This window comes from Episyrphus balteatus, chromosome 1, assembly GCF_945859705.1.
Source record: "Episyrphus balteatus chromosome 1, idEpiBalt1.1, whole genome shotgun sequence".
In the NCBI taxonomy this organism is placed as follows: domain Eukaryota; kingdom Metazoa; phylum Arthropoda; class Insecta; order Diptera; family Syrphidae; genus Episyrphus; species Episyrphus balteatus.
Genome location: NC_079134.1, coordinates 122,177,542 through 122,190,097, shown reverse-complemented (window position 1 = coordinate 122,190,097; position 12,556 = coordinate 122,177,542). Strand labels below are relative to the sequence as shown.

The following is a 12,556-nucleotide window of genomic DNA, read 5'->3' as shown; positions in this document are numbered from 1 at the left end:
GTGTGAAACAGCAAAATTGTAAAATCTAAAAAAATGGACCACAGCAACCCCCATCATCAAAAGCGTGGAACCACATTAAAAATAAAAAGCTTTTTCATAACTACATATTGTTTATTTCGCGTTTATTAAACAAAAAAATAAATTGAACTTTCCATGGAGAATCTGATGGTATCCTTTTTGTGTTTACTTGTAACAATAAGCTTTTTACATTTGCTTTAAGTGGTCCCAAACATTTGACTGCGCGGCGGGTATAAATTTGTGTATTTGTGGCATTCCATGTAAGTTTAGGGGTTTTATGATTGTTTAGCTGATTGGAATGATGCAGAGGGCAGATTCTTAGTTACTTTTCAAAGTAAATGTTTTTTTTATTAGCATCGAAGGTTTTTAGATTTTGGTTTAATTTGAATTGAAAAAATAACTTTTCTCTTTTAGGGCTATTTTGACATTAAAAACTTTTTGAGGAGCATTTTGATTTCAGATTTTGTTTTAGATATTTCTTTAAAAAACGAATTATATGTTTTTATAATTTTTTTTTGTTTATTTTTTAATAGCTGTGTTTTTTTGTTTATCTATATAGATTTTGTGCAAAAAAACGACATCGAGATTTTTGAAATCCATGCAAACATTTGGCACCACTGTACATATACTTTGGCAGCTGTCTGTCAAAAATGTTGCTTTTGTTTTTTTTTATTTTAACTCCGAAGTGGAAAGGCCATTACATCCATGTTGGATGCAAACAAAAATTTTCATATGGCCATGGCATCCATGTTGGATTCAAAAAATTTTTTTTCACAAAAAACCAAAAATTATCTGTATATTCTTAGCTACATTTTAAGACCATGACCATTAACATTAGTTGCGTCGTTCTTGTGTTATAAGCGTTTGAAGGTAGCCATATTGAATTTTTTTTCGATTTTTTAAAAATTAAATGTGAAAACTTTTTTATTTTTATTTCTAATTTTTCGAAAAAAACTTTGGTAATTTTATATACTTATCTGTTCAACAATCTTATCAGGATCCATTTAAGACTTTTATCTGAAAAGTGCATTGCGTATATCTCGAGATATTAACATTTCAATGCAACCATGTCAAACAAATTTTTGATTATTTTTTTCTATGAGAGTTTTTTTCAAACCTCGTTTTCTCCGATTTTTTTTTTTTTGTTAATATTTTCAGATATTTCTGTATGAACACAACAAGTAAACTACCTTGGCACTACTGTTTTTATCGAGAGAAAGTAAAATCTGGATAATTATCTGGATTTTTCAAAAATCTATACAGATAAAGTTTTTGTTGTTTTTAACACGTAAATTGTTTCGATTTCAAAAATCTCGATGTCGTTTTTTTGCACAAAATCTATATAGATAAACAAAAAAACACACCTAATATACCTAGGTACCTACATACATTTCCCTTTCTATATAAAAAATCTTATATAAAAATTTAAGCAACTTGAACTTGAACTCAAAGAGCAAGTTAGTGTTATCCAGTCGTGCATTTTATGTTCTAATGGAAAACAATCAATAAAGGAAATTATTTTTATGATAATTGGTTTTATTGTCATAAAAGCAACGCATGTTTTAAAACAAAAGGATTTATATAAATATATAAAATAAATACGCAGAGATTTTTTAGAACATACCCTTCCCAGAAATCACTTCTTTGTCGCATGCGTGACAAAATTAAAAAAATAAAATAAGTTCAAAAATTTTTCACTGCACAGTTTAATTAATAACAAAAATCCTACTCTTGGTGCTATGAAAGTCTGTAGATTTAATACAGTATAATTTGAAAGGAAAATAATATATTTTTTGTACATCGTGTATTATTGTTGATGAAAATATCGGAACAAAGCACGAAATTTTATATTGGCTAGTAGATAGGCTTAATATTTAATATTTAAAATTTGTTTACCCCGAAAATAGAAATAGTGTAGATCCTAGGATCCACAAAAGACAACACACCAACTAACCGATGCAGCGGCATTTATCAAATCTCTTGTTCTAACTGTGACAAAAAATATATTGGACAAACAAGGAGAGCTGCTGAGGTTAGATTCAACGAACATCTTCGATCCGTAAAAAAGAAAGAGATAGACAAAGCAATAGCAGCCCACATCTATGATCCAAATAATGACAATCAACACACAATAACTTCTTTTGACAACAATTTTAAGCTTTTAAAAAAAGTAAACAAACCAAATAAACTTGATGCCTATGAATCCATACATATAGGTACACATAAACAACAATTTGATGAACTTGGAACCTGGACCAATTATTGACTCTCAACTTTTCAACGCACTCAAAAGAGAATAAATAGAAACTCTGTTTTTTGTTTTTGTTTTTTGTTTTTGTTTTTCTTTTGCAAGTAATGTTTGTAATCTCTTTGTTTAACCTTAAATGCAAGTAATATTTGTAATTTCTTTGGTTTTGTTTAAACGTCGTTCGCTGATGATGGTTCCGCAGCTGAGAACCGAAATGCATTCGTGTTGAATAAAAAGAATTTGTTAAATTAAACACAGTTGTTGTTATTTTTTATTGTTTCTTTTTATTACGATTTTTGAGGTCAATAAGGTGAAAAACTTTCAAATACAATCAATCTGACCACAAACCCGGCTAATTTTTTTTTTACAAATTAATTGTGAACTTAACTTAGAAATAAGGCACCAAAAACTATGCAATAATGCACATTTTAGTAACCGACTTGTTTGGTCTAAATTACAATTTTAAAATTTGGATGAAAAATATGTAATTTGAATTAAGTTACCATTTTCAATTTATTTGCTTTTTTGTGCAAGCAGAAATTTACTCACCTGGTTCGGTCATATAAATTATAGTAGTCTTGACACTTCTGTGAAAAAAAAATAATAATAATACGCCACAGTATTCCATAATTTTGTACAAAAGATTTTGAGTAAAGCCTAGTACGCAGCCAGTGGCGTATTGAGGGGGGGGGCTCAGGGGGCTCAAGCCCCCCAAGCCTTCCAGATCATGTTATTTTTTACCTAATTTCATTGTAATGTATATGTTTGACTGAAACTTGTTCGTAAATCTTATAGATAAATTGTTTCGATTTCAAAAATCTCGATGTCGTTTTTTTGCACAAAATCTATATAGATAAACAAAAAAACACACCTAATATACCTAGGTACCTACATACATTTCCCTTTCTATATAAAAAATCTTATATAAAAATTTAAGCAACTTGAACTTGAACTCAAAGAGCAAGTTAGTGTTATCCAGTCGTGCATTTTATGTTCTAATGGAAAACAATCAATAAAGGAAATTATTTTTATGATAATTGGTTTTATTGTCATAAAAGCAACGCATGTTTTAAAACAAAAGGATTTATATAAATATATAAAATAAATACGCAGAGATTTTTTAGAACATACCCTTCCCAGAAATCACTTCTTTGTCGCATGCGTGACAAAATTAAAAAAATAAAATAAGTTCAAAAATTTTTCACTGCACAGTTTAATTAATAACAAAAATCCTACTCTTGGTGCTATGAAAGTCTGTAGATTTAATACAGTATAATTTGAAAGGAAAATAATATATTTTTTGTACATCGTGTATTATTGTTGATGAAAATATCGGAACAAAGCACGAAATTTTATATTGGCTAGTAGATAGGCTTAATATTTAATATTTAAAATTTGTTTACCCCGAAAATAGAAATAGTGTAGAAATAAGGCACCAAAAACTATGCAATAATGCACATTTTAGTAACCGACTTGTTTGGTCTAAATTACAATTTTAAAATTTGGATGAAAAATATGTATTTGAATGTCATGCATAAAAACTCTTACCTAAAATATTTTTCTAGGAGCCATCACACATTGTCATTTCATAGAATTTATTGTTCTTACTTAACATGGATCCAGTCATCAGAAATGTTTCCTTCCTACTATACATACTTTGTTGATAATTTTGTGATTAAAGATTTCCCCAGAAAAATCATACAGCCTTGTTGATTGGAGGCTTCTAGTCTTTTAAGTAGTTGCTAAAAATGTCGATTCGATACATTCGACACATACGCTTCGGTGATTCAATGTTTTCAAGAGCTTAAATTTCTGTTAGAAAAATTTTAATCTTAAAAACCGAAGTATCAAAAATGTGTTTGGTATGGTTTTGTCGTAAAAAAAACAATTGGTCAGATCGGGGAATGGAAACGAATGAAAGAATTAACTGAAAAAAATAAAACAAAAATTCTTAAACCGATAGATTTATCCTCTGCAGCTTCTGAATGAAGGTCAATATACATAGATAACTTCCTTTCTCCGCGTGATATTCTTTTTCTTATTACCATAGTTCAATTCTCTTCTTTTGTTTTCATTTTTGAAACTCTAACGTCTTTCTTCATTGAAGTTCACTGAACAAATAATTTACATTCCACTGCGGTTAGACCCCACAGGTTCAATCCAAGAGCTTGTACAAGTCTCCTTCTTCTTGTTATAGTCTGCAACATCGTCTAATTTATATACTTTGGGAAGAAACCTTGTGAGGGTTCTTGTTTTCCCAAGATGAAAAGTTCGGGATATTTAGAAAAATAAAAAAAAATTAGTACAAGGGTTTCACTTAACAGCATTGATAGCTTCCCCATTCCAATAAACAAAAAAAAGTTCAATATGTTTAGTTTCCTATCTCTAGATGTTTTTTTTATTTGCATTTTTTTTTATTTGCTTTCAAGCCAGAAAATATTTATTTTTAAATTCTAAATCCAATAAAACACTTTAATTTCTCCTTCGACGAACTCTGGATATTCTCCATGCATTTGGCTCTTCATATTTATTATATAACGGCTCAAGACGTTGATTTTTCTTAAACTTACTAAGCTTGGTTGGATCGGAGAATCTAAAGAATGAAGAAGCAAACTCAACCAACCATTTCGGATCAATTGTCGTCACTTCACGCATATACTCTTTAGTTGTTTGAACAAGTTCATGATAAACTACCCACTCTGGTTGTCGATTGAATAGCGCACTTGAAGGGTGAATATAAACAACTTGAGAGTCTACCAAAGTTCTATAACCTTCTTGTGGATCTTTTTTTGCTGCGTTTCGGAAGAAACCAGAACAAATGGCTTTTTGTACTCGTACTGTGTTCTTACCAGCCGATACAACGTCCAACTTATGTCTGTCCATGATACCTAGAAGTTGCTTGCGTACATCTTGTGACCGTTTGAGAGTTCTTATCTGCACAAAATTTTCGTAACACCAAGCATTCGAGAACTTGTTATTTTTCCAACTGTTATACACTGCCAGAAGAGTTAAATGATCACCTTCGGCTTGATTGAATTTGGCTTTCTTTTGATCGGCTAATGATTGCTTGTCCTTGGGCCGATAGAAAACATTTTGTACGCTCAGCATGGATACTATTGTCAGAATTTCATCAGAACACTGTAGAGCTACTGACATAATGAGCATTTTTGAGAGATTGGGTTCCAATGGGAACTCAGCCATTCGTCTACCTAAACGTGTTAAAAGACCCTCATCATCTAGAGCAGAGAGCGAATGAAGTTGCTCCAAAGCCATAACCAATGATTCTACTGGTGGAGCGTCCATGAAATCAAAGTGAAGCAAATCGTTGATACCCATAGTTTTCAATTGCAACACGGTGGTCGCCAAATTGGTTCGTTGTATTTCTGGAACTGGAGTCGGCAACATCTCATCACGATAAGCACGTTCTGTGTATAATCGATAGGTCTTGCCAGGTCCGGTACGTCCAGCACGGCCTGCCCTTTGCTTGGCAGCTGCTTGAGAAATCGGTGTTACCACCAACGAGTCCATTCCAGTTTTTGAATTGTAAACCTTTTGTTTTACAAAACCTGGATCTACTACGTAGTAAATTCCATCAATGGTTAGAGATGTTTCAGCAATGTTTGTTGCGATAACGACTTTTCTACTTCCAGCTGGAGCTGGATCAAAAATTCTAGTTTGCATTTCTGATGGCAATGCTGAGTAAACTGGCAGAATAATCAACTCGGGAACATCTGGACCAAGACTTTTCATGCGTTCGTATAAAATCTCACAAGCTGTATCGATTTCTTCTTGACCTGTAAGAAAGAGAAGAATATCGCCAGGTGGTTCTCTTAGATGGATTTGCATAACAGTTATAAGCGAGGCATCCAGGTAGTCTGTTTCGGGTTCTTTTGTATATAAGACCTCTACGGGGAATGTTCTGCCAGGAATGGTGAAGATAGGTGCTTCAAAGAAATATTGGGAAAACTTAACAGCATCCAAAGTTGCTGAGGTGACAATGAGTTTCAATTCGGGACGTTTTTGAACAGCCTGTAAAAAATAAAAAGTTAATACAAAATATTAATTAACAGCTAGTAATGCTTACCGTTTTTAGTAAACCAAAGAGTACATCTGTGTGAATAGTTCTCTCGTGAGCCTCGTCCAACATAATAACAGAATAAGACTTTAAATCGAATTCCATAAGACATTCACGCAGCAACATACCATCTGTCATGTATCTAAAATAAAAACAAACAAATTGTATTAAGATAACAGTGGTTTAATGTTATTGGTTACTATTTTCTAAATAGTTATACCTCGTGGTATAGGCCAAACTTCACCTATTGAAAGGAATTGTCTCCCCATTTCAAAATTAATCATTATATCTGTCAAACTCATTAAAAAGTGCCCTATTTAATGGAGTAACTACATCTCAAAAAAAATTTCAGTATTAGGGACCGGCTCGAACACCTCCGATCTTTTTCTTCAAAGGTTGATAATTAAAAATACTTCAACTTCTATGCTTTAAAAATTGCCGCATTTGGCGAATAGTTTTAAAATTCAAATTGAGATTTTTGGAAACAAAAACAATTTTTTGTTAACTACGTTCCACAATTATTAATCATACAGCCCTATTCTACTATTCGATTCACGTGAATCGAAAGATTTCATTCCTTAATAACGTCATACAAGCTTTGAAAAATCTCAACTTTTCGAAAGCAAAGCGATGTGTCCCGCTATCTTAGAAATTTTAAGGAAAAAAAATTTGCTTAAATTTAATTTTAACCCCCATTTAAAGGCTTTTTATTTTAGACTTTCACGTGCAGACAATCTGGACATATTGAGTTTAACTCTCCATTCACTAAACTTTATTTTTGATTGAGTATAAACTCATTGCAAAATTAACTTCTTTGCCTTGATAAAATTAGTACTGTTGATAAAGGGGCCGGTTATAGCGGTCAGGAAAATGGATCAGAAATTTTTTTAAATCTATAATTAACGGTATATTTTGAGAATTAATGAACACATGCTACACTTATCGATAGAAAATCACTGAAAGAATATTTTTTCGATTTAGCCCTGATTTTTCAATCGTCAGTTAGACTATCAGAGGAATAAATGTCAATATAAAAAAAACTTTTATTCCTAAGAATAAGCTCTATCTGAGGTTTATCTGACTATTGAAAAATTGGCCCTTAGTATTTTCATCAGACTCTATTAGCACTATTATTCTATAATCTAGTTCTGAAATTACTAATATAAGCCTTGTTTTTTCTACAACTCAGTAGCTACTCATTTTTTTATTATATTTGAAAAACAATAAAAACAAATACTTACTTGTGTAATTTGTATTTGTTTTACAAATAAAATGAAAAATGAGTAGCTACTGAGTATTAGAAAAAACACGCCTGTAGATAGTTTGGATGTATTTCTTTGGACATTTTTCTTGATAGATAACAGCAACTCCTTAAACAAATTTAAATAACATCCCAGTTTTGCAGAGTATTATTTTAGACTTTCTCTTATCTTCAAATGATGATTATTCTTTTGGTCTATGTAGAATTCCTCCAATAGTTAAAAGTATCCTTCAGTTTTTGTTAGATCTATCTATTAGATCTGGTAAGTTTCCTTTTTATGGAAGAAAGCTTTGCAAACTCCGATTTTTAAAAAGGCAAAGTAAGTATGACTTACGATATGAAAATAAGTTGTATGTGAAAATTTTGCACTTTATAATAAGATCTTTACGCAAAAACATCCTTTCTCGTTTGCATAATTGCTCAAATGCTTGAGAAAAAGGAATTGAGGTGGATTTAAGACAATAAAATCTAGCAATAGGGAAATTGATAGGGAAAAATGGCTTATCTCTTAACCCCAACAAAATGTCTGATAATCACTTTTACTAGTAAACGGATTTCAAGTGATTTTGTCTTTTGCACTTCGCAATACAAACTCTTTTGTGTTTTTTCAAAAACTTGGGTGTTTATTTTAGTTAGAATTGCATTTTGCTTAGATTTACGGTTTTCTCTAAAATGAGTGCTAAAATTTCACACCAAGGTATCCATACTAGCAGTGGGCCACTACATAGTATAAGTCTTTTAAACATTTTCCTGACTATTAAATTTTAATCTATTTTTCATTTCACTTACTTGATAACAGTTTCAGGACTTGTACAATCTTCAAAACGAATTGTATAACCGACTTCCTGTCCCAATCGACAACCAAATTCTTCTGCAACACGTTTAGCCACTGACATTGCAGCAACACGTCGAGGTTGTGTACAACCAATTTTTCCACGGGCAGTAAATCCACATTCAGCCAAGTATTGTGTTATTTGAGTAGTTTTGCCAGATCCAGTTTCACCAATTACAATAAGAATTTGATTATCCGTTACAGCCTACAATAGAAAAAAAAAAGAATACAAAAAAAAATTGAATTATTTCTAGGTATTCTATAAAATTCATACCTTAATCAAATCATCTCGTAATTTATAAATTGGAAGCGATTGTCGTTGTTCAACAAGTGTCATATCCGTTTTCTTACCAAACGATGACTTTTTACCACCAATTACGTGCTTTTTCCATTCGGGTACTTCAACCGGAGCCAATCCAACTCCACGAACATTTGCAGCAAGCGCACGACTATCTTCCTCCGGAAGAGGATCAATCCAATTTTTATTCAAACTTGTTGGAATGGAATCCATTTCTTGTTCGCGTTGCAGCATTTTTTGTTCTCTTCGCTCTTTAGCCAAGGCAGACTGCATCATAGCAGCTTGTGCTAATGAACCATCGGGATTCTTAACAATTCGTACGGGTGATAGATCATGCAGTGCTCTACCGTGGCCAGCAAGAAATGGTGGTTCTTCTTCAACGATTTCAATTTCAATATCAGCTTCATCATCTTCGTCTTTTGGCAATAACCTATAAGAAAAGCATGATTAAATAAACAGTTTTTGTTTCCCAAAAGCATTGCTTAACCCTTAGGCTAGTCGCACACATTCAACTTTTAGTTTCTCAACTGTTTGGTTTCAAAAGTAAAACATAATAGGCTTGTATAGGACCGCGCACATGCAGAAACTATTAGGTCGCATGCTGATAAAACATATTACCTTTCTTTTGATATAACACACGTAACAATCTTAAATTCACAAACTCCAATTTTTTTACTTTTTTTTATAGACATCGAACATATATTATTGAAGCATATTATTAAAGGTGAAATGGTAAGCTTACCGGTGATATGAAATTTATTATAGGTTGTCATTAAAAAAAATGGACAACAGTTTGAAGGAAGAAAAAAAGAATTTAAAAAATTTTTTTTTTTATGAAATTTGATTGCATTAAAAAAAATTCCAGCTCTTTTTTTCATATCGGATAGACATGATTGAAAAGAAAATTTAAAGCTAAGATTAAAAGCTTTCAAATGGTATACAAATTATAGTATATTTTCGTACAAAAACATTGACAAAATTCAGTATAAAGAAAAAATAACTTAATTTTGTTTGCTTTTTTCATGAAAAATTACTGATTTCAATTAATTTACTATTATACTTTGAATGAAACCTACAGACTTGACCATGGGACAATTCCATTATCGCGGGTGCAACATTTATACGCATTCGAAGCTTATTTACAAACAAATACAAAGATATTTTAATTAAACTATAACTTGAAAGGGTACATTAAAAGCTGTTTATTTTTGATTTAGCTATAAAATTATAAATAATAATAATAGTTTTACTCTACTAAGGTCTGTCATTAGTTTGATCCAAAATTGTTTCGATTTAAATTGTTATTTGTTCCAAAAAAAATATTCACCATAAGACTCAATGGAAGCGTATTTACTTTAACTCGTTATATCTCCGAATTCACTTTTTGTGACTTTGTTCATTTCAGCTTTGAGTAATCCATATATACATAAATGCAACAGGAACGGAAAAGAAGACGTAATTCATTTTCTAGGTTAATGTCCTATTCTTCGTGAATTTCGACAAATATATTTTTCGAAAAATACTCTTTCTATAAATGAATTTTACGAAGTTTTAAATGGTCTCTACGGTCGGAAAAAGCTATCAAATTACTGCAGAAATGCCTTGATTTGTAGGAATAGTTTTATGTAAAACGAAAAACAAAATTGTTGTCATTCAAATTTTAAACTAATATTATTTTATGAAAATACTTATAACCACTTATCTACTTTTTAAAAATAAACATTTAACAAGGCAATTAATCTTTGTCAACATTTTGTATATCTACCAAAATTGTAAAACCAAATTATAATATATATAAAATAAATAATAATAATATAATACATAAATGAAAGGTAAATAATTTGCTTTAATAATGTACTATTGAATGATATTATTATTTTATATACTTTTTATACAAAAGTTGACAAAACATTATTTTTCTTTTTACTTTTTTTTAAGAGACAAGAGAGAGAGAAAGACCATACATGTTGTGAATGTGTTGACTAGCCTTTAAGCTATGTACCTATTCCATAATTAATTTAAAACTTACCCAGTTTCCTCATCAAAATCAGGCAACTCGCTTCGATCAATAACTCCCGACGATATCATTTGTTTAATCTCCCATCTCTCAGGGCTAGAAATACGCGTTACTCGTTTACGACTTTCGTCATCTTCATTATCAACATTGCCTTGCAACTGCAACATTGATGTTCCTCCAATTGGTCGATCAGGATTTCGATCTCTACAATCCTGATCTTTGTTTGGAGCATGTGACAATGGATTCAAATCTTCCCCAGAGACTTGATCGACTTCTTTCATTGACAATGATACCTTTTGTCCAGTAATCGATATGACCTTAACTTTAACCATTGACCCCCGATTGACAACTTCGGTGACATCAGTCACACGACCTTCCGAGCGTAGTTGAGATATATGGACCAAGCCTTCCCAACGCTTTCGCAGGCCGAATAACTGAACAAAGCAACCAAATGGGACAATATTTGCTACTTTGGCTGTGTAAACTTTGCCAGGCTCGGGATCATCTGGCATTGGAGTCGGGCTACGCCGTTTGTCCCTCTGCGGACTCCGATCTCGGTCGGTTCTTCTGTGGCGATCTGGAGTTCGAGATCGCCGACTTCTATGACGATCTCTCGACGAGCTACGTCTTTGTCTCCGATCTCTGGATCTGTCTCGGTTTTTGTGTCTCTGGTTTCTATCTCGAGATCGACTGCGTCTGTTCTTTGAACGACTTCGACGTCGGTCTTTTGATTTACTGCGATTCCTATCTCTAGACTTACTTCGTCTACGAGTTCTCGATTTACTTCTTCGCTTATCTCTTGATCTACTTCTATGTCTTTTGTCTCTAGACCTGCTCCTTTGCATCCGGGTTCTTTCTTTAGAACGACTTCGTGATTTTCCACGTTTACGTTCACGCGATGGTGACCTAGATTTTGTTCTTCGTGACAATTTCTTTTCGTCGAGTTTTTCTCTCAGATTTTGAAGATTGCTTGGAGCTAATGCTTCCAGCTCTGCCATTGCGTCGTCAACTTCGTCCGTGACATTGGGTTTTTCTTTCTCTTCATCTTCATCATCTGATTTTACCTTTTCATTAGGTATGGCTAGTCCAGGAAAAAGTTGTGCCATTTTGCTTTTTTTATCACCTTCCAAGAAATCAATGCTTCCACTTGGACCACTCTCATCGGAAGGTTTCATCAATTGAATAATTCGCAATAAATTTGTAACAAATGAATCGGGAAATTCGGCTCCATTTTCAAGGAGAACTTTTTTAAACGATTCGAAATTTCGATTCTTTTCAGCCAAATCGATGATAAACTCGGCTAGATATACAAAAGTTTGGTATAAAGCATGTTTGTTGTTTATTTTGAAACTGAAGAAAAACTTACCCAAATCTTTGTCGTTTATGCCCAAATGGTTGTCTAATTCTGTGCAAATTTTTGAAACTAAAGAAAGATGTTCTAATTTCTTTAATTCATCCATTTTAATGGTGTTTTTTATTTATTGTTTTTGAAGAAAATAAAATTTTCATTTGTTTTAACACTGCAAAATGCAGTGAAAAAAGAAAAATTAAACGTATATGTCAAATTGGATGACAGTTGTTGACATAAGTGACAGAACCAGGGGTGTTAAATGGAATGGCTGATTAATGTCGGTATGGAAGTGTGACAGAGAGTATTCAGATTGTTTTCGATTGGTTAACTTGAGCTTTATTGGCACTGGGCTACTTTGAGTTAAACAGTTCATGCTTTTATGATTAATTTTACGGCCAGTGATAAAATATTTGAATGAAAGAAATTAAATTTCAATAAAAATCATAATTTCTCAAT

At 32.1% G+C, this 12,556-nt stretch overlaps 1 protein-coding gene across 1 annotated transcript; it reads right to left on the bottom strand.

Moving 5' to 3' along the window:
• Positions 1-4,625: 4,625 nt before the first annotated feature.
• LOC129914631 (ATP-dependent RNA helicase DHX8) lies at positions 4,626-12,295 on the bottom strand. The gene is made up of 6 exons (XM_055993971.1): positions 12,116-12,295; positions 10,762-12,049; positions 8,709-9,162; positions 8,392-8,639; positions 6,351-6,483; positions 4,626-6,295 (listed from the first exon to the last, which is right to left on the bottom strand). Exons 1-6 carry the CDS (start codon positions 12,207-12,209, stop codon positions 4,739-4,741), a joined length of 3,774 nt encoding a protein of 1,257 aa, XP_055849946.1. The 5' UTR covers positions 12,210-12,295; the 3' UTR covers positions 4,626-4,738.
• Between the last annotated feature and the right edge of the window lie 261 nt (positions 12,296-12,556).